The sequence below is a fragment of the Desmodus rotundus genome, chromosome 9, assembly GCF_022682495.2.
Source record: "Desmodus rotundus isolate HL8 chromosome 9, HLdesRot8A.1, whole genome shotgun sequence".
Classification (NCBI taxonomy): domain Eukaryota; kingdom Metazoa; phylum Chordata; class Mammalia; order Chiroptera; family Phyllostomidae; genus Desmodus; species Desmodus rotundus.
In genome coordinates, this window is record NC_071395.1 from 43,736,757 (window position 1) to 43,760,418 (window position 23,662).

At 39.9% G+C, this 23,662-nt stretch overlaps 1 protein-coding gene across 1 annotated transcript; it reads left to right on the forward strand.

Moving 5' to 3' along the window:
* The first annotated feature begins 6,553 nt into the window (after nt 1–6,553).
* LOC112301480 (olfactory receptor 7A17-like) lies at nt 6,554–15,534 on the forward strand. The gene is made up of 2 exons (XM_024556946.3): nt 6,554–6,662; nt 14,598–15,534. The coding sequence occupies exon 2, from the start codon at nt 14,611–14,613 to the stop codon at nt 15,532–15,534; it is 924 nt and encodes a 307-aa protein (XP_024412714.2). The 5' UTR covers nt 6,554–6,662; nt 14,598–14,610.
* The last annotated feature ends 8,128 nt before the right edge of the window (nt 15,535–23,662 follow it).

Below are 23,662 nucleotides of genomic sequence, written 5' to 3' on the forward strand. Positions count from 1 at the left end.
ACAAGACATTGAAAACTTATTTGAGAAAATAATGAAAGAAAATGTCCCTAATTTGGTGAAGGAAATAGACATGCAAGTCCAAGAAGCACAGAGAATCCCAAATAAGATGGGCACAAAGAGGACCACACCAGGACACATCATAATTAAAATGCCAAAGGTTAACGATAAAGAGAATCTTAAAAGCAGCAAGAGAAAAGCAGGTAGTTACCTACAAAGGAGTGCCCATAAGACTGTCAGCTGATTTCTCAAAAGAAACTTTGCAGGCTAGAAGGTCCTGTCAAGAAGTATTCAAAGTCATGAAAAGCAGGGACCTACAACCTAGATTACTCTATCCAGCTAAGCTATTATTTAGAATTGAAGGTGCAGATAAAGTGCTTCCCAGACAAGGTAAAGCTAAAGGAGTTCATCATCACTAAGCCATTTTTATATGAAATGTTAAAAGGACTCATTTAAGAAGAAGATCAAAACTATGCACATTAGAATGTCAATAAATTCACAACTACAAACAACTGAGTCTAAAAAATAAACTAAACAAACAACCAGAACAGAAACAGAATCATAGATATGGAGATCATTTGAAGGGTTATCGGTTTGGAGAAGAAGGGGAAAAATAGGGTAAAAAGTACAGACATTAAGAAGTACAAATTGGTAGGTATGGAATAGTAGGAGGATGGTAAGAACAGTATAAAAACTGGAGTATCCAAAGACCTTATATGCATGACCCATGCACATGAACTAAGGGAGGGATTGCTGGAGGGAATGAAGGTACTGGATGGAGCGTGGCAAAGGGGGAAAAATTGGGACAACTGTAATTGCATAATCAATAAAAAATATTAAAAATAAATAAATATTACTCCCTCCTTGCAAAAAAAGAAATAAATGAGATATGTGGACATGTCTTGTTGAGTCCAAATAAACTGTTCAGTGATAAAGTGGTATGGATGCATATATGTTTATTCATGTACATTTTTATTTCAAAAAAACAAACACACATATATGGACACAAACAGATTCATATTTGAAGAGAAACTTAAGAGAAAGTTGAAAAGGATAGAAATGAAAAGAATGAATGGTTGTTTTTTTTTTTAACTTTTCATACCAGTATATTTTTATACTAGCTTTTCATATCCAGTATATACTATTTATATCAAGGAATTGTTTATGTGAATCAGTAAGGAGATGCAAACTTCCTTTCACACTTCTTAATTAGGCTGAAATTCTATCAAGGGATTTGTGCTGACCTGAATGATGGATGTGAAATTCAATTTTCCAAAGTCACTGATGCCCAATCAAGGATACAGACAATTTATGTGTCTTTCCTGGACAGTCTCCTGCATGCCAGCATTGTTCCAGGGCTGAGATGCGTGGGGCCCAGTGTACAGCCTGCTTTCACACTGTGGCTGGAAACTCCTGGAAGCCTGTGTTCCATCAACGCTTCAGGGAGGCACTGCTTGACTTACTGTCATTTTGCAATATTGCTTGTATTTTTCATAACTTGGTTTGATTCTTGTTCTACATCTCTGAAATGATCTAATAAAATACAAACAGCAAGCATAGCAGCCAATTATGGCTTCTGTTGATAAATATATTGAGTACCAATAATAGAAGAAAATAACTGACTGTAGGTAAAAGACAAAAGTAGAGGTTACTGATATGTTAAAATTTTCTACTGTTTGAAAATCACCTATGATAATTTTGGGAAGAATTGGACTGAAAATATTTTTAAAAATTTACTTTCTTCCCATTGCTATCTAATCTTCCAGTCATGGACTGGCCCAAACATATAGCTTCGTGAAAATTAAAGTATGGCATCATTAATTATAAAACTCTGCAATTAGTATCCCATAATACAAAGTGCTGCAGCCTGGAAATGTTACATTTAATTTTTTTAAATTAATTAATTAATTTTTATTCAGTTACAATTGTCTGCATTTTGTCCCCAGCCCTCCACCCCACCGCAGCCAGTCCCGCCTCCCTCCCCCACCTCTACCCTCCCCCTTGATTTTGTCCTTGTGTCCTTTATAGTAGCTCCCATAGACCCCTCTCCCCACTATCCCCTCCTCACTCCCCTCTGGCTATTGTTACAATGTTCTTAATTTCAATGTCTCTGATTATATTTTGTTTGCTTTTTTCTTCTGTTGATTATGTTCCAGTTAAAAGTGAGATCATATGGTATTTGTCCCTCACTGCCTGACTTATTTCACTTAGTATAATGCTCTCCAGTTCCATCCATGCCATTGCAAAGGGTATAAGCTCCTTCTTTCTCTCTGCTGTGTAGAATTCCACTGCATAAATGTACCATAGGGTTTTCTTTTTCTTTTTTTTTTTTTCAGGCAGCATGTGAGAGGCAACTGCACAATGATGTTTCTTTTTTAAAAAAATAATTTTATTTTTTTACTGTTATTCAATTACAGTTGTGTGCCTTTTCTCCCCATCCCTCCACCCCACCCCAGCTGAACCCCCCCTCCCTCCCCCACCTTCACCCTTCCCCTTGATTTTGTCCATGTGTCCTTTATAGTAGTTCCTGTAATCCCCTCTCCTCACTGGCCCCTCCCCACTCCCCACTGACCATTGTGAGATTGTTCTTAACTTCAATGTCTCTGGTTATATTTTGTTTCCTTTTTTCTTCTATTTATTATGTTCCAGTTAAAGGTGAGATCATATGGTATTTGTCCCTCACCGCCTGGCTTATTTCACTTAACATAATGCTCTCCAGTTCCATCTATGCTGTTGCAAAGGGTATAAGCTCCTTTCTCTCTGCTGCATAGAATTCCATTGTGTAAATATACCATAGTTTTTGGATCCACTCATTTGCTGATGAGCACTTAGGTTGCTTCCAATACTTGGCTATTGTAAATTGTGCTTCTATGAACATTGGGGTGCACAGGTTCTTTTGGATTGGTGTTTCAGGGTTCTTAGGGTATAATCCCAGCAGCGGAATTGCTGCGTCAAAGGGCCGTTCCATTTTTAGTTTTCTGAGGAAATTCCATACTGTTTTCCACAGTGGCCTCACCAGGCTACATTCCCACCAACAATGTACTAGGGTTCCCTTTTCTCCGCATCCTCTCCAACATTTGTTTGTGGATTTGTTTATGTTGGCCACTCTGACTGGTGTGAGATGGTACCTCATTGTGGTTTTAATTTGCATCTCTCTGATGGCTAGTGATGCTGAGCATCTTTTCTTTTTTTTTCTTTTTTAAATATATTTATTGATTATGCTATTACAGTTGTCCCATTCCTCCACCCCACTCCACTCCATCCTGCCCGCCCCCTCCCTCCCACATTCCCCCCCTATAGTTCATGTCCATGGGTCATACTTATAAGTTCTTTGGCTTCTACATTTCCTACACTACTCTTACCCTCCCCTTGTCTATTTTCCACCTATCATCTATGCTACTTATTCTCTGTACCTTCCCTCCCCTCCCCCTCCCACTCCCCTATTGACAACCCTCCATGTGATCTCCATCTCTATGGTTCTGTTCCTGTTCTAGTTGTTTGCCTAGTTTGCTCTTCTTTTTGTTTTAGGTGTGGTCATTAATAACTGTGAGTTTGCTGTCATTTTTACTGTTCCTATTTTTGATCTTCTTTTTCTTAGGTAACTTCCTTTAACATTTCATATAATAAGGGCTTGGTGATGATGAACTTCTTTAACTTGACCTTATCTGAGAAGCACTTTATCTTCCCTTCCATTCTAAATGATAGCTTTGCTGGATACAGTAATCTTGGATGTAGGTCCTTGCGTTTAATCTTGGGTAATGTAATTATGATGTGCCTTGGTGTGTTCCTCCTCGGGTCCAGCTTCTTTGGGACTCTCTGAGCTTCCTGGACTTCCTGGAAGTCTATTTCCTTTGCCAGATGAGGGAAGTTCTCCTTCATTATTTGTTCAAATGAGTTTTCAATTTTTTGTTCTTCCACTTCTCCTTCTGGCACCCCTATAATTCGGATGTTGGAATGTTTCAAGATGTCCTGGAGGTTCCTAAGCCTCTCCTCATTTTTCCGAATTCTTGTTTCTTCATTCTTTTCTGGTTGGATGTTTCTTTCTTCCTTCTGGTCCACACCATTGATTTGAGTCCCAGTTTCCTTCGCCTCACTATTGGTTCCCTGTACATTTTCCTTTGTTTCTCTTAGCATAGGCTTCATTTTTTCATACGGTTTTCGAACAGATTCAACCAATTCTGTGAGCATCTTGATAACCAGTGTTTTGAACTGTGCATCTGATAGTTTGGCTATCTCTTCCTCGCTTAGTTGTATTTTTTCTGGAGCTTTGAAGTGTTCTGTCATTTGGGCCATTTTTTTTTGTTTGTCTGTCTTGGCGTGTCTGTTACTTTAAGGGGCGGAGCCTTAGGTGTTCACCGGGGCGGGGTTGCGCTGGTCGCTACACTGTGAGGCTGTACATGGGGGAGGGGCTGAGAGGGAGCAATGGCGCCCACTTCACTCTTCTCCGGATTTCAATCTTTCACTCCGATACCCACAATCAAACTGGGCCCCTATGGTGCTGGTTCCTGGTGGGTGGGCCTGTGCACACTCTAGGACCCTGTGGGTCTCTCCAACGACCTCTCCCATGAGGCTGGGAGTCTCTCCTGCTTTTGCCCCAACCCCCATGGGCGTTTTCAATCAGAGGTTTGAGGCTTCATTTCCTCGAGCTGGAGCCCTGGGTTGCGAGGTGTGCTTCCGTCCCCGCCGTGCCGTTCGTCCAGTTTATCTACGCGCGAATGTGGGGCCGCAGGATCTGCTAGTGCTCGGACTCTGTTTGTCCCACACTCTGCCAGTCTTGGTCCTGCCACAGCCACGCAAGACCTCTCCACCCTGGTGCCTGTCTCCGCCCCTCCTACTGGTCTGGATGAATGTTTATTTTTTATTTCCTTGGTGTTGGACCCCCTTGCCGTTTGATTCTGTGTCAGTTCTGGTTGTGCGAGGAGGCGCAGTGTGTCTACCTACGCCGCCATCTTGGTTCTCTGCATCTTTTCATATGTCTCTGGGCCCTCTGTATGTCTTCCTTGGAGAAGTATCTGTTCAAGTCCTTTGCCCATTTTTTAATTGGGTTGTTTTGTCTTCCTGGAGTAGAGTTGTGTGAGTTTTTTATATATTTTGGAGATCAGGGCCTTGTTTGAGGTATCATTGGCAAATATGTTTCCCCATACTGTTGGTTCTCTTTGTAATTTGGTGCTGTTTTCTTTAGCCATGCAGAAGCTTTTTATTTTGATGAGGTCCCATTTGTTTATTCTTTCTTTTATGTCCCTTGTTTAGGGGACTTGTCTGTGAGGATGTTGCTGCATGGAATGTCTGAGATCTTCCTGCCAATGTTTTCCTTTAGGACTTTTATGGTGTTACGACTTATATTTAAGTCTTTTACCCACCTGGAATTTATTTTTGTGTATGGTATAAGTTGGTGATCGAGTTTCATTTTTTTGCATGTAGCTGTCCAGATCTCCCAACACCATTTGTTGAAGAGGCTATTTTTGCTCCATTTTATGCTTAAATTAATGTAAAATTTAAAGATGTAGAAATTTAGACACAAAGATTTAAAGTAAATGGTAAACATGAATTAAATAATTTTCTTTTCCCATATAACTCAAAAGCATCAAATATATAGCACATTGACACTTATGCAAGAAGAAATTCTCTACCAGCCAGAGAGACTGAATATGTACAAAATGATTATATGTGTCTTCCACTTAAGGGGAGATTATAATGCAAAATGCCTTTACTCAGGGGAGACTGAATGAATGAAATGAGACACTTTATCTCAGTTTCTTGAACAAAATTCCTTTGGATAATTGTATGTCTTCAACTATTAATGCTAATGTAAAATTATCACACTAGTGATTTAAAAACAAACACATTTATGCTCTTACAATTCCTGAGGTCTCATGGTCTAGAGTCAAAATGTTTGCAGGGCTAACTTTCTTCAGGAGGCTACGGGGAAGAATCTATTTACTTTTCTGTTCCAAGCTTAGATTATAGCGCAAAAAGAAATCTAACTGTATTTCTTATAAGTAACAAATATTTCATAGTGAGGGACTATAGGACAGCTCTTGTGATATCAGGTTGAAATTCCAAATTATTTTGGCCAACATGTCATGAAGCCCAGTGTGTAACCCTCAAGGTTTAAGCAAAGGAACTTAATTCTCCCCCTTGTTCAAAAGAAAAATAGCAATTAACTGTAGACATCAGGAGCTGTGTCTCTACCACCATTCAATATTTGGGGATTTGAGTTTTGTAATCAAGACTGGATCTCTAGTCTTAAATTTGGAAAAATTTTAAATCAGGGTTTGGATAAAGTGCTGGGAGGTTAGTCTTCTGGAACCCACAGAATTTATGAGGAGGAACTAGTAAAAACAGGATTCACTGGACTTCCAAGCTGGGTTTTTGGGAACACAGAATCTCCAGGAAAACAGTCCCTTCTGTCTATACCCACAGGGAAATCATGCAATTAGAGGTTGGAATAACAAGGTGGAAATGTACCAAATGAGCAGACATAGGGACCTTGGGCTGGATGGGACCTGGTTGTTGCTTTTGGAACCCTAAGTTTGTCTAGGAGACCAATGCTTGCCTCCTTCCTGCTGTATTGTCTGAGCAGAGAGCTTCAGCCTCCATTGTCATCCATCCAGGACGCCGGACTTTCTTTACTGGAAGGCCTGGTTTTCAGAGCTCCAGATCAGGTGAGGCCAAGGGTGCAGCAGGTGCTCCAGGAAAGAGTCAGAGAGATCCAAAGCCAAGCACATTCACTTGAGGTCTCTTGACAGCCATCAGCCTCTGGTTGTTTGCTTGCCTGATGAACTAGTTCATGATTTGTTTGGGATGCTAAAAAGAGAAGTGAACACTGAAGTCAGCAACACATGTGTCATTGCTCACTACTCCCTGATGGAAGCCCAATTGAGGTGGCAATGGGAGGCATAAAGTATTTCAAGTGACAGTAGACCATGTACAATGAGTTTTGCAACTAAAGGGAGTAGGAAAATGTAGTGTACTAGCTATGGAGAGCTGTGCAATGAAGTGAGGGCAGTTCTTTTTTATTTTTATCATGGGGCATACTCAACACTGTTTTCATATTGATGAGGCAGATCCATATTCAATATATGTCTTGCAAATATTACCTTGCAACAGTGATCATGAGCAGTACATTCCACAGTATCTTCTTTCACTCTGGGTATTCAATTAGCATGAAAAATAATATGTTTGATAAGTAAAAAGAGGTGTGCTAAATAGCTTGACTTTGTCATTACTTCATTACCTGTGACGTGAATACACTTCTGGGTTAGTTATTCATTTGCTTCCTCTATTGGAAATTGTCTGCAAATTCCTAACATTTGCAGAGAGGGGATCAGCTTGCTTTGATTCTGGTTTTTTATTGCATTGCTCGAAACAAGGATTTGGAGGCCTCCCCGCCCCCCCAGCAACTTTGTTGTCATTGAGTCCTTTTATGTACATATATGTGGAGAACTGTGAGTATTAACTGTGTGGGCTGAAATATATCACTCATTCACGTTGTATTCTCTCCATTGCTTTTTTAGTTTTTACATTTCTTACTGAAAAAAACCACAGCTGTTACTTTTATATTCTTCACTTGTGAATCCTTGCTTTAAACACAAAATGGAAGTGAATGTTCTTGTGTGTACTTATCACTAATAAGTCACCTACACACATACTGCCAACTTGTCCACATCTCCTTCATCCTTTATTGCTCCTTTGGCTTTTGTGGTCAGCTCCACTTTCAAAATGGGCATCATCTTCACCGTCCTCTGGAAGGCACTTTTTATAAAGATTTGACTGAAGATGGCCTGTACCTTCCATAATCAAATTTGAATCCACATATCTCTATATTAGAAGATATTATGACTAGGATACTGCTTTCTCCCCGATTATATAAACCTCTTTATAACATTCTTTTATTTCCAACTCTGTGGCAATTTAATCTGGGATCAGTGGCCCTGGTTGACATTGTTATTATTTTCTGTCCTACTATAAATCAATTTCAGTCTCACTTCATTATTTTTCATACAATAGTTTTGTAATTAGTATACTTAAACTAATTACATTCCTGCTGCTAATCTTTATTCCATAAGGTCTTAGTTTTTAAAAAAATCTTCTCCTCCTATATTATGCTCACATACACACTCATGTGCTTTTGTACAGATGCATGAACAGCATCCTGGCCCATCAGAAATGTCTTTGCATATTGAAAAAAAAATTTTTTTTTCTTTGTGTCCACTCTTCCTTCCTACTCAACAATACCTATGGTCTTCCCTCCAGTCAAAGAGAGTGTAAGATGCTGATTCATTATTTCCATGTCTACTTAATATTCTGAGGTGTGGCTGTGCTAGTCACACTTGAAATCTAAGGTATACTAACTCATTACATTGCTATTATAACAATATATGAAAATATTTGATATTGTTACGTTAAAACTCCGGTTCTCCAACAGAGGCAATATACTGTTCTCCCAGGGGACACAGAGCAATCTTTGGAGACATTTTTGGTTGTCTCATGGGAGGTGTCAGTAAAGTCCAAGGATGCTCTAAACCTCCTGCCATGGCCAGGAGAGACCATACCTCAGGCAAAGACCTGGCCCAGAATGGCAGTCCCGCAGAGACTGAGGAGCCCTGGGTTAGAGACACAGGTGCTGGTAGTGTGTGCAGTTGCCTGCAGTCTGTTTTCCCAATGCTGTAACACTCCACAGTTCTGCCAGGAAAAAACAGAGCACCCCTTTGCTACCCGTTTAAAAGTCTGCATCCCGGTCAATGTGACATTTTTCTAAGTTTTTCTCTAGGCTGACAGGTATCAAGGAACTTTTTTGTTGTTTGTTGAACATTTTCTGATTTTTATCAAAGATTCATATATGATGGTTTTTAATTTGAATAACATTTTATGGTTATTACTTTTTCATTATCAGCCCTTAAAATGATTTAAAAAATAATTTGGTGTAGTAATATAGAAGAGGATTAGAGGTGTATAAATGGTGGTAACATGACTTGGGGTGTTGAACGCACAATACAACATACAGGTGATATGTTAGAGAGTTGTACAGCTGAAACCTACATAATTTTATTAACCAATGTCACCCCAATAAATTCAATAAAAATTAACACAGTAAAAATAAAAATAAATAAAAATTATTATTTCTTAATGAGTTTAGGTATGTTTTGGCCATAAAAATATTTTGTATTTTATTCAGTTAAATATGTCTGTCTTTTTACTCCTGAGTCTCTGACTCGATTAGGGTGGTATGGCCCACCCATCATTATTAATAGATAGTTTTCATTCTGTTCACCCAAAAGGACTGGTTACTCTTCCAGTGAGTAGTCCATCCCCCAGATTTTATGTAACATGACAGAGGTAGTGCATCATCTTCACTTTCTCCCAGGTGGATGTTTATTTTTCCAGCTTTTATTCAACAATCCAATCTTTCCAAATACATACAAATACAACCTTACTATGTGTTAAATGTATTTGTATACTGAGGCCTAATTCCTGATTCATCCAACAAATAACACTGAGCCTCTGCTTTGCCACCATGTCTAGGAATAGCATACCTTACCTTCTGAGTCCCTGCCTTTGCCAATTTAATGCATAAACACCAACGAATGCATGTTGGTGTTTATACCTTGTTTTAATTAGTCTTTGATGCTCTGATCAATGTTTTTTGCAACTTGCTAATTGTTCATTTCTGAAATTTTCCATTTAATATTTTTAGACTGTGGTTGACCATGGGTTAATGACACCATAAAAGCAGAATGGCAGATAAGAGGGAGACTACTGTATTCTATTGTATAAATTCATTTCATTCTACTGTTGGTGGACGTCTGGGCTGTTTCCAGTTTGGGACTCTTACAATTAGTGCCACTATGTTCAACATCCTTGGACATATCTTTTGGTGCTCATACGTATGTATGTCTGGAGTGGAATTGCAGGATCACAGGACGTGTATATGTTCAGCTTTAGTAATGCTGCCGAACAGCTTTCCCAAGTAGTTGTACCAATCTGTACTCCCCCATGATGTATATGGAGGTTCCCATTGCTCTATATGCACCTGGGAAAGCCAGTCTTTTAATTTTAGCTGTTCTACTGGGTGTGTATTCCCTTTTGGTTTTCATTTTATTTTCCAGTATCACTAATGGGATAATTACCTTTCATTTTAATTGCTTAATTACTTCTTTGTTTTGTGGTTTTCTTCTGGCTCATTTGTCTTTTTATTTTATTCAAAAATATTTTAAAATATATTTTATTGGTTATGCTATTACAGTTGTCCCATTTTGCCCCCTTTATTCCCCTACACCCTGTACACCCATCCTACCTGCATTTCCCCCACCCCCTCTTTAGTCCATGTCCATGGCTCATATGTATAAGTTCTTTGGCTCCTACATTTCCTATACTATTCTTAACCTCCCCCTGTCAATTTTCTACCTACCATTTATGCTACTTATTCCCTGTACCTTTTCCCTGGTTACCCCTCCCCGTCCTCACTGATAACACTCCATGTGATCTCCATTTCTGTGAATCTTGTTCTAGTTGTTTGCTTAATTTGATTTTTTTTTTTAGGTTCACTTGTTGATAGTTGTGTTTGTTGTCATTTTACTGTTCATATTTTTGATCTTTTTCTTAGATAACTCCCTTTAACATTTCATATAATAAACGCTTGGTGATGATGAACTCCTTTAATTGGTTTTGTCTGGGAAGCACTTTATCTGCCCTTCCATTCTAATTGAAACCTTTGCTAGATAGAGTAATCTTGGATGTAGATTCTTGCCCTTCATGACTTTGAATCCTTCTTTCCAGCCCCTTCTTGCCTGCAAGGTTTCTTTTGAGAAATCAGCTCATAGTCTTATGGGAACTCCTTTGTAGGTAACTGTCTCCTTTTCTCTTGCTACTTTTAAGATTCTCTCCTTATCTTTAATGTTAGATAATGTAATTATGATGTGCATTGGTGTGTGCTTCCTTGGGTCCAACTTCTTTGGTACTCTCTGAACTTCCTGGACTTCATGGAAGTGTATTTCCTTTGCCAGTTTAGGGAAGTTCTTCATTATTTTTCCATGTGAGTTTTCAATGTCTTGCTCTTCTTCTTCTTCTTCTGACACCCTTGCAATTGGGTTTTGGAACATTTAAAGTTGTCTTGGAGTTTCCTCAGCCTCTTCTCTATTTCTTGAATTCTTGTTTCTTCATTCTGTTCTGGTTGAATGTTTATTTCTTCCTTCTGCTCCAAACCCTAGATTTGAGTCCTGGTTTCCTCCCTGTCACTGTTGGTTCCCTGCATATTTTCCTTTATTTCACTTTGCATAGTCTTTTTCTTCCCTCTATTTTGTGACCATACCCAACCAATTTTGTGAGCATCCTGATTACCAGTGTTTTGAACTGTGCTTTGATAGGTTGGCTATGTCTTCATCACTTAGATGTATCTTTCCTGGAGCTTTGATCTGTTCTCTCATTTGGGCCATTTTTTTTGGTCTCATCACACCTGTTATGTAGTAAGGGGCGGAGCCTTAAGTATTCACTAGGGTAGGGCAACCCACGTAGTCGCTGCATTGTGGTACTGTATGTGGGGGTAGGGATCAGAGAGGGAACAATGCCACTTGGTCAGCTCGTTGTGGGCTTTCAGTCACTTCTGCTGCTACCCACAAGCAAATTGGGCCTTTCTGGTGATGATTCCTGGGTGGGTGTGTTTGTGTATGTTCTAGGACCCTGTGGGTCTCTCCAATGAACTCTCCTGTGAGGCTGGGAGTTTCTCTCACAACCTCAGCCCTCACAGGTTCTTTTAGTCAGAGGTTTTGAGGCTTTATTTCCCTGCACTGGAACCCTGGGTTGTGTGGTCTGTCTCACTTTCCAGTAGTTCCTCCCAGTTTATCTGTACGCAAATGGGGGACCGCCCACTCAACCAGCCACTGCCTTGCCAGGAGTCCTCTCTGCCTGGCTGCCTGTCTCTGCCCCTCCAAGTGGTCCGGATGAATGTTTCTTCTCTAAATCCTTAGTTGTTGGACTTCTATACAGTTAGATTTTCTGTCAGTTCTGGTTGTTTTTTGTTTTTAAATTATTTGTTGTCCTTCTTTTGGTTGTGAGGAGGCGCAGTATGTCTACCTATGCGTCCATGTTGGCCAGAAGTCTCACTTCTTTCCATTCAGTTTTCTTTAACACAGGTGCTAAATCACTCTGATTAACCAGGTTTTATTCCCCCTGCAATTTCTTTCAGTACTTCACACTTATGTAAATGGGTTTCTGGGTAAGTGCACATATATACACATACATTTGTGGAAATATAAAGGTGAACTGAACAGGTGAAGCCCTGCTTGTTCAGATCTGGCATTGTTTTCTTTTGTTTTTAATTTAGTGGGTTTTTTTAAATTTTCAATTTTTACTTTTATTTTTATTTATTTTTAATTTTTATCTACACACTATGTGTTTATTGTTGTTCCAGTACAGTTGTCTCCATTTTCTCCCCACCACTCTCTCCCACCCCATTGTGATGGTGAAGGCAGAGTACGGTGAAATAAATGTTTGCATGATAATGTGGTTGGGCTTAAGCCACATGAAGAAAGTTACTCAGTGTAAAAGGATGGATTGTCATGGAATGTGCAGGCTTTATTGGTGACGTCCTGGGGAGGCTTTTGCATGTTGGATGAAGACCAGAACCAGAATTAGACAGTGCCTACTAATTTGCCAAAATGAGATCCAAATCCAAAGTCCAAGAAAGAATGGGGCCACTTGAGAAAAGTGAGGGAGGGGTTTGTCTCATCTGCATATTGACCTTGTAAAAACCCACTGGTCAAATAACTATAGAACAGACACAGGAAAAGCCAGTCTTCTACTGCTTTATATTAAAAAGAATCCCTTTTGTAAAATATAGTTTATTTTGTTAATCACTTTTCACTAGGTAGTCAATCTGCAAGGTGTTTCCACAGCATATCTAGATAACTACCTTTGTGTTTTAGACAAATACATCTTTTGTCCTTTATTATTTTTGCTTGACTTCAAGGGTATGGAGTTAGGGTTGGAAAGCTGCCAGAATCCAAATACATTTCTTCCTCATCATCTCTCAGAGATCATCTGAACTTATTATCTACAGATATACTCCTACCTCAACTCCATTTTATTCCTCTCTCTCCCTCTACATTTGTGTTTCTTTAAATACAGGGCATAAAATGGACATTCCAGTATGGAGCCCCAGGCTTATTTGTGCATGCACGCTTATCATAGCAGTATTGAGGTAGTATGCCTAAATTCTTTTTGGAAAAGATACTTGATCTGGGCAGCTGAGTTGTATGTACTCATAGCCTAAATAGTGAGTGAGACAAACATGGAGACCACACCAATGAGGAGACCTGGTGTGTGTGTTCACCTGCCTCATAAACCAAGAGCAGTGCTCAGAGCAGGGGTACCTGGACCCATGTATTCCAAGGTGACTTATCACACAGGGGCCAGAACTCCATCAAGAGAAGGGACTGAGGAGTAGATTCTTTTCAATTCACAGGATGTTTTTGCAACTGGAATAATAAACTTCAAGCTTTACATAAGTGTATATAGGCAACTCTCTGTGACTTGAAGTTTCAAAAGCAGCATGCAGGCCCCCTTGTTTCTTAATATCACCTGACACCATCTCTCCTGCCCCTGACACACTGGCTCATTCTGAGCCTTGATTTTCTAAAACCTTCAACTTCCTCAAGGCCTTTGCAGTGGCTGTTCTCTTGCCAGGCAAATACTTCCTCCCCCTTAGCCTCCTGTTTGGTCTTCTTTGAGGTGCCTGTTAAAGCACCTCAAATATAAAGCATTTTCCACCTGTACATCTCACCTCTCAGTTGTCTCCTTGTTTTATTGCCAGTAGGCAAACCTTGGCTAAACTCTATAAAAAAGAACACCCTCAGCATAGATGGCCCTGGAGAACTTTATGGTAAGTGAAGTAAGCCCATCAGAGAAAGACAAATACCATATGGTTTCACTTATATGGGGAATCTAATGAACAAAGTGATGTAATAAGCAAAATAGAGACATATAGGTAGGTAAACCTCAGGATGATAGCTAATGAGTGGGAGGTTAGGGGATGGGGGATTGAGCAAAGGAAAAAGGACTCATGGACATGGACAACAGTGTGGTGATTGTGGGGGGAGTAGGGAATATCAGGGGGCTAAGTGGTAATAGGAAAATTCCAATAAAAATTACAAAAAAAAAAAGAAACATCCTCTCTCCACTCTCTCCATTTAATGCGATTTACTTTTCTATATAGCATCTGCATCATTGGATATGTTACTTTATTATTTTTTTGATTATATTTTTTGTTCATCATTAGTCTGTAGAGACTTTTGTTGTTCATTATCCCATACTCTGAACAGTGCCTGGAACATGGTCTAAAGTCAATATATGAGTATATTTCTCAAATGCAAGAACTATATCCCCAATAAAATAGCAATATACATGGTATTTCAAGAATGAGTTGATGGTAGAAAGGGAAATTCTAATAAGCATTGACAATAGCCATACCTTAAGGGGAACCAGATCCTACACCAAATTAGGAAATTATTATTTGGATTCTAAAAGAAAAATGTACCATTTATTCTAAGTTACTAATGTGAAAACTAGTTATTCTTTTTTTTTTTTTTCCTATTTTCTGGTAGTCACCTGGTCCACATGGAACCAGGCAATGTTACACAAATTTCAGAGTTTCTTCTCCTGGGACTATCAGAGGAACCAGAACTGCAGCCTCTCCTATTTGGGCTCTTCCTCTCCATGTACCTGATCACTGTGTTGGGAAACCTGCTCATCATCCTGGCCGTCAGCTCAGACTCCCACCTCCACACGCCCATGTACTTCTTCCTCTCCAACCTGTCCTTGGTAGACATCTGCTTCACCTCCACCACCATCCCAAAGCTGCTGGTGAACATCCAGACACAGAGCAAAGCCATCACCTATTTAGGATGCATCACTCAAATGTATTTTTTCATACTCTTTGCAGTGTTGGATAACTTCACCCTGACTGTGATGGCCTATGACAGGTATGTGGCCGTCTGTCACCCTCTGCACTACACAGTCATCATGAACCCCGGGCACTGTGGCCTGCTGGTTCTGGTGTCCTGGATCATTAGTATTCTGAATTCCTTGTTAGAAAGCTTAATGGTGTTGGATCTGTCCTTCTGCTCAGACTTGGAAATCCCCCACTTTTTCTGTGAACTCAAACAGGTCATCCAACTTGCCTGCTCTGACACTTTTCCTAATGACATGGTGATGTACTTTTCAGCAGGGCTGCTGGCTGGTGGTCCCCTTACTGGGATCCTTTATTCTTACTCTAAGATAATGTCCTCTATATGTACAATCCCATCATCTCAGGGGAAATATAAAGCATTTTCCACCTGTACATCTCACCTCTCAGTTGTCTCCTTGTTTTATGGTACAAGTCTAGGTGTGTATCTTGGCTCTGCTGGTACCCACCACTCACAATCAAGTACAACAGTCTCAGTGATGTACACTGTGGTCACACCCATGCTGAATCCCTTCATCTACACTCTCAGGAACAAGGACATAAAGAAGGCCTTGGAAAGATTCCTTGGCAGGTAAGCTTCTCAAGGGCCAACTGTACTAGGCTGAAGAAGTGCCCATGAATGTTCAAAGCTTCAGAGCAAGAAGTTCTGACACAAGTTAATACAATCTTGGACCATACGTAATTAGAAATACTCATGTATCTCATGGGTTAACATGAATTACTTTAACCTAATTTATTCTCTTATGACATTTATCATTCCTAGTAATATTTCTCTTGTTTTACTGAAAGAGTAGTCATGTATTATGCACTCCTATGGACTTGGATACTGAGGTCATTTACATATTTTTAAATTTTTTATTTTATTTTTTATTTTTTTTTCAGTTACAATTGTCTGCAATTTCTCCCCACCCCTCCACCCCACCCCAGGCAGTCCCACCTCCCTCCCCCACCTTTACCCTCCCCCTTGATTTTGTCCTCGTGTCTGTTATACTAGCTCTTGTAGACCCCTCTCCCCACTATCCCCTCCCCACTCCCCTCTGCCTATTGTTACATTGTTCTTAATTTCAATGTATTATACTAAGTGAAATAAGCCAGGCAGTGAGGGACAAATACCATATGATCTCACCTTTAACTGGAACATAATCAACAAAAGAAAAAAGCAAACAAAATATAACCAGAGTCATTTACATAATTTTATTGTAAAGGACCATCACAGATGACAGTTTTCACTTCCTTGGTCATCACTATTTTCTATAGCACTACCTTTGCCACACTTCTTGATACTGTAGACTTGAACATGCTGGTAGGTTTTATAGCTGGTCTCCTGGTTTTATACACTTCATTCTGTTATTCAGCTGTGTGACCACATGCCTACCATAGCCCCTGGAAAAAATTGACTATCAAATCTGTGTTTCCGAGGAGGGTCTACTAATAAATATACATTTTAGTAAATTGTTTTATTTAATATGTGACAGATGACCTTACATATAACAAAACAAAAATAGCCAGACAATTTATTATTGTACAAAATGTTTTTCATGCTGCACATCAGTTAATTGAAATGTGGAATATGATGTTCATGTGTGAGGGGTGAAGAATTACATGGAGTGTTTTGTGTTTTTTCCTGAATTCTTTTCTTCTTTCTGCTTGAAAACTTTCAGTGTGTTCCCTACTAAAGAGACTTCTTCCAGTGCTCTAAATGAAGTATCTCCCATTTTCTAAATGTTTCCAAATCCACCAAAGGGACAGTGAGTGATCAATATGAATAACATACAATATTTATCTCCTTTATGCTCAGGAATGTCTTCAGTCTTTATTATCAAAGGATGAATCACACAGGAGTTAAAATCCTGCCCAGTCACGTGAAAAGGGGTCACCAATGTTCCTGCACAAATGTGCAGGTCATTCCCCCTGTCCTGACTGCCTGGAATGAAGCCTCAGTTGACTCGCTTTATGCAGTTATCTGAAATACATTTGAAAAAAACACGATGTGAGTGCTGTCCTCCATTAGTACAAATGCTAAAAGTAAGGAGTAGCAGATTATTACAAGAGCCTTGAGTTCTGTTCACTTTGATTATAATCAGTTTGCAATTGCTATATAAAAAGTCATCCTTGAAAAGCAAATGGTTTAATATAATTTCTTTATTTTCTTTTCTTTAAAGTGTATTTTATTGATTATGCTATTATAGTTGTTCCATTTTTTTCCTCCTCTTTATCCCCTTCTGCCCTGCACTTCCCTCCCACCAGCATTCACTCGAATTAGTTCATGTCCATGGGTTGTACATATAAATTCTCTGGCTTCTCTATTTCCTATACTATTCTTAACCACCCCCCTTGTCTATTTTGCATCTACAAATTACACTTCTTATTCCTGGTACCATTTTCCCCCATTTTCCCGCTCCCTTTCCCCATTGATAAGCCTCCATACGATCTCCATTTCTGTGACTGTTTTCTTGTTCTAGTTGTTTGCTTAGTTTTTGATTTTTAGGCTCAGGTGTTGATCGTTACTACTTTATTGTCATTTTACTGTTCATATATATGATCATCTTATTTTTATTTTTTAAAAAAATTTTTATTGTTATTAAATTACAGTTGTATGCCTTTTCTCCCCATCCCTCCACCCCACCCCAGCTGAACCCACCTCCCTCCCCCACCTCCACCTTCCCCCTTGATTTTGTCCATGTGTCCTTTATAGTAGTTCCTGTAGTCCCCTCTTCTCACTGTCCCCTCCCCACTCCCCCCTGACTATTGTTAGATTGTTCTTAACTTCAATGTCTCTGGTTATATTTTGTTTCTTTTTTTTTTTCTTCTGTTGATTATGTTCCAGTTAAAGGTGAAGGGACTTATCTAAGAAAAATAAGATGATGAAGAAGATCATCTTATTTCTTAGATAAGTCCCTTTAACATTTCTTATAATAAGGGTTTGGTGATGATTTGGTTTCAGGTGTGGGCCCCTAGACGCATGCCAGCCGGGCTTCAAGTGAGCCCCAGGGCTTCTTTTCCGCGTTCACAGTCCAGGGGCTGAGGGGGGAGGGGCGCCAGAGGCCGCCAATGCTGCGGCTGCTGCGGGGAGTTCTCTAACTAGTTACTACGTGCCTCTATTTTCTTTTCCTTTTTGAGAAATTCTTCCTATTCAAGCCCCCCTGGTCCAAACAAGCACCTGGCTGCTCACACAGCCCAGCCTGGCTCTCTCCCACAAATCCTGCAGCAGACCCTGACCCCGGAGCTTCAGTCGCCCTTGTCCCCGCGCATGTCCCCGGGATCTTATTGTCCTTAAGCACTCTTCTTACCGTCTGATCTTTCGATGTCCTCTATCTTTGGTCTCCGATCTTCATATATGCTGGAATACTGTTGGCTGTTCGCTCTGCTCCTCAGATCAGCTAGGTATTTCACTGGCGTTAAGGGGAAGTGGACTCTGCTCCCACCTATCTCGCCACTATCTTCCAACAGCACTGTTCATATTTTTGATCATCTTCTTTTTCTTAGATAAATCCCTTTAATATTTCATATAATAAGGGCTTGGTGATGATGAACTCCTTTAATGTGACCTTGTCTGGGAAGCACTTTATCTGCCCTTTCATTCTAAAGGATAGCTAGCCGGATAGAGTAATCTTGGATGTAGGTCCTTGCCTTTCATGACTTCAAATACTTCTTTCCAGCCCCTTCTTGCCTGCAAGTTTCTTTTGAGAAATGAGCTCATAATCTTATGGGCACTCCTGTCTCTTTTTCTCTTGCTGTTTTTAAGATTCTCTCCTCATCTTTAATCTTGGGTAATGTAATTATGATGTGCATTGGTGTGTGCTTCCTTGGGTCCAACTTTTTGGGGACTCTTTGAACTTCCTGGACTTCATGGAAGTGTATTTCTTTTAGAGATTAGGGAAGTTCTCCTTCGTTATTTTTTCAAATAAGTTTTCAACATCTTGCTCTTCTTATCTCCTTCTGGCACTGTTATGATTTGAGTGTTGGAATGTTTAAAATGTCCTGGAGGTTCCTAAGCCTCTCCTCATTTTTTTGAATTTTTGTTTTTTCATTTTGTTCTGGTTGAATATTTATTTCTTCCTTCTGCTCCAAATCATTGATTGGAGTCCCTGTTTTCTTTCCTTCATGTTAGTTCCATGTACATTTTCCTTTATTTCACTTTGCATAGCCTTCACGTTTTCCTCTATTTGTGACCATATTCAACCATATGTGTGAGCATCCTGATTACCAATGTTTTGAACTGTGCATTTGATACGTTGGCAATTTCTTTATCTCTCAGTTCTATTTTGGGAGATTTAATCTGTTTTTTCATTAGTGCCATATATATATATGGCATATATATATATATATGGCACTAATAAAAATATATATATATATATATATTTTGGATTCAGCACAGCTGTTACATTGTAAGGAGGAGATGGTTAGGTATTCGCCAGGGCAGGGCGTCCCAGGTCCCTGCAGCCTGGTGCAGTGTGTGGTGGAGGGGGTCAGAGAGGGAACAAAGGTGTTTCTCATTTCCTGCCCTACTTTCAAACACTTCCTTCTTTACCCACAAGCAAACTGAGCTAATCCCAGATGGGTGGATTTGTGTATGTTCTAGGACCCTGTGGGTCTCTCCAGTGAACTCTCCTGTGAGGCTGGGAGAGTCTACCACTGTGCAACCCCTACAGGTTTTTATGACCAGAGGTTTTGAGACTTTGTTTCCCCATGCTGGAACCCTGGGTTGTGTGGTCTCTCTTGCTCCTCAGTTATTCTTCCTGGTCATCTGCACACAAAAGTGGGACCACCTGATCTGCCACCACCTCCTTGCTGCCTGTCCTCTCTGCCTTGGCTGCTGTCTCCGCACCTTCTACCAGTCTGAATGAATGTTTCTTCTTTAAATCTGTGGTTATCAGACTTCCATACAATTTGATTTTCTGGCAGTTCTGGTTATTTTGTGTTTTTAAATTTCTTGTTGTCCTTTTTTGCTTGTGTGAGGAGGCAAAGTGTGTCACCTATGCCTGCATCTTGGCTGGAAGTTAATTTCTTTATCTCCAATGAGTTTGTATAGTGTGGAGGTGTTCTGATGTCTGCTGGTCTCCTCATGATTCTGCAGTTAGCTATGGGTAAGCCAGGAGGTGTCTGCTGACCTTGGCTGGGCTTTTTAATACACTAGTGGCTCAGCTATTGTGGCTGTGTAGGGAGGACTCAGCTGGGATAAGTGAGCTCTGTCCACATATCCCCTCCTCTTCTGGAAGTTCCACCTGGATTGTTCACAAACCTGAGCCAACATTCCGAGTGAAAACCACTGATATGACAAGGCATGGTAAAGCATACTGTCACTTCCACAATATTTATTGGCTAAAACAAGAAAAAAATCCTAAGTCCAGCCCAGTTTCCAAGGTGGAGAAATAACTCCTCCTCTGGATGGGAAGAGCTTCACAGTCACTTTGCCAAAGTTTGCAAACAGACGAGGAATTGGGGACAACTCTGCAAACAGTTCATCTACCACTTACATAAATTTCAATCCAGTCAAGTTGTATTTCTGCATCCCTCCCAACAACTGAATGATCTTAGAAAAAAGTGAGAGTAAAACTATGTATAAAGCAGATGTAGAACTTCCACTCTAGAGAGTCAAACGCCTCTGAATATGAACACCACCACCCCTGCTCCTGCCTCAGGCTTGCCATTTCTAGGCTGAAAAGAAATAAAATTTTTCCTTCCAGATTTCTCAAGTCCAGGGACTTAACTCTTGGATTAACAGAGCTAGGGAGCTCTTCCATTCCTTGCACCATCTCTTTGGGCTTCCTCATGTAGACAGTGCTTTTCTTTTTATTGGCCTCCTCTTCACATATTCATAATGATTTGCAATCTGGTACTTGTATTTGCTGGAGGTGGGGTGCCTGATGGATGGAGGTGGCATTTGAAATGCAGATATAACAGAGAATGGAATTTGAAAGAAGAGGGGTTTTTGATGCCTAAGTTCCACTGTGAATACCCTGAATGTAAGGGCTGAGTAGAGATGAGAATCTCTAGAGACTGCAAAGTACCCAGCAGGGAGGGCAGTAAGTGATGTTACAAGTGCCCATCCATGCCAGGTTCCTGGCTGGTGGAGGGCAGGTTCTGTGACCACTAAGTATTTATTTATGTAGAGAAAAATAATCTCTAAATTTTTCTTTTGGTCTCTCTATGGCATTTTGGGGCTCTATTTTAATAATTATCTTCTGGAAGTTTTCTTATTTATCAAGGCTTTTAAAAAAAACCCTCCCATAGGATATGTTTATTGATTTTCTAGAGAGAGGAAAAGGGAGAGAGAAAGAGACAAACATCAATGTGTGAGAAAAAACATTGATTGGGTACTTCCCTATGTGCCCCAACAGGATTGGACCCTTAACCTAGTATGTGCTCCACCGGGAATTGACCCTCAACCTTTTGGTGTATGGGTCGATCCTCCAACCATGTGATCCATTTGTGTGCAACGATTACAAAAATACAGATACACTTATTATAACAGTGTGTTGAGTTTGGGATGGCACCAAGCTGAAAGGGACGTTCTGCCACAATAAAGACTTCAATAAATTAAAACTGTATTTATTTGCAAAAACAGGTGTAGACTTAGGGAGGGAGTTCAGGGCTACTGTGACAGTTTCATGAAATTGTTAAATAAATAGTCTTATTTTTTAAGCACCATGATTCCTTGTTTGTGTTTTTAGTCCTTGTGGTCACAGAATAGGTGCTGTACCTCCAAACACTCAAAGCTATCATCCATTCAGTAAGACTGGGAGGAATTAAGGGGGTAGTATTGGAGAGTATGGGAAGGGATATTTTTATGTGTCTTTGAAGTGCAACAACATATGGAAAATTATCATATCAAATATTCAATGAAGTTTAACAAACCTAATATATTCCCTGTAATCATAACTGAGACAAAAAAATAGAACATGTGCAGCCACATAGTAGCTTCCCTTGTGCCTAATTCCAGTCACCACTTCTCCCCACTCTCCAGATTTCTAAGAGCATACATTACTTCTTACCTATTTTGAATATCATATAAACAGAATGTTGCAATGTGTATTTTCATGCCTGACACAGTTTGCTCAATGTTATGCTTGCATTGCTCAATATTATGCCAGTTTGTATATTGATATTTTTAATTAAAATATTATTTAAATTAAAAAATATAGGATTTCCAGAAAGTTCCACCTGACAGACTTCCATTGCCATGTCTTTGGGCAAAATCTTGTCACATAATGTGGCAGACATGATAATGGCCCGCGAATGATGTCCCCCTCCTGAACCCCAACATTTGTGAATATTAGGCTACATGAATTAGATGATAGATGAAATTAAGGTTTCTAGTCAGCTAACCTTCAATCAGGAGAATATTCTGGATTATCTGAGTGGACCCAAAGTAATCATATTTCCTTAACTGTGAGAGAGGAAGGCCAGAAGGGATGTGATGCAGGAAAGAGTTGATCCACCATTGCCAACTTTGAAGATGGAAACAGGGCACTGAGCCAAGGAGTGTTGTCATCCTGCAGAACCAAAGAAAGGCAAACAAACATTATCCTTCACAGCCCCCTAAAGAAAACACAGTTCTGTGGACACCTTGACCTTTAATGAAATGAGGCATGTTTTGGACCTTAAGATTTGAATGATAATAAATGTGTGTTTGGGTTTTTTAAACATATAATTGACTTTTAACATTATCGTAGTTTCATCTGGACAACATAATGATTCACAAATAAGTCAAGTTACCATCCATCACCACACAATGTAACAAAAATGTTTTTCTTATGATGAGAACCTTCAATATTTATTCTCTCGACAACTTTTAAATAACCAGCACAGTGTTATTAGACGTAGTCACTGTGCTGTGAATTACATCTCCGTAACTCAACTGATTTTGCAACTGGAAGTTTGTACCGTTTTACCCACTCCATCCGATTCACCTATTACCCCATTCCTCACCTACGGCAACCACCGATCTCTTCTCTGTCTACAAGCTCTTGTGTTTAGACAGAGATAATACACAGTATTTGAATTTCTATGTCTGATTTATTTCCTTTAGCACAATTCCCTCTATGTCCAACCATTTTCTCAGAAATAGTACAATTTCATTCTTTTCTATCAACGAGTAATTTTCCCTTGTATATATGCAGCACATCTTCTTTAACGAATCGTCTATCGATGGACACATGGGTCATGTGTTCTTATTCACTCAGCCACCCTATGTCTTTTGATGAGAGCATTTAAAGTAATCATTGATAGGTATGTAGTTATAGAATTCATATCTAAAGAGCAGTGACCTCCTTCTGGGAAGAAAGAGGACAAAGAGATAAGAACCCCAAGAGGTCTCCCAGGACTAAATCTGGCACAAGTTTGCATTCTGTTTTTCTCTCCTAGCTCTAGGCAATTAAATCTCTCAGGGAACAGAAAGACAAAAGAAAATGTCTTCACTGAGGCACATGGGAATTGAGCTCCTCAAGCCACAGAAACCCTTAAATGCTTCCACTCAGTGCTCTCAGGTGTACTCTACCAATCGCAGATTATGAGAAACACAGTTGTGTCTTCAAGAGGTCACATGAGTCCTTCTACCTCCCTGCCCTTTCTTGGGGATATAGAACAGGAGCCCCACAACAAATGTTCTATTCCCGAGTCCGGAGGGAGATTCTGGGTTACCAGAGTGGCTTCTTTCTCCCATCTGCCTTTTCTGGCATTAGCCTCTGTCCTGGGGCATCC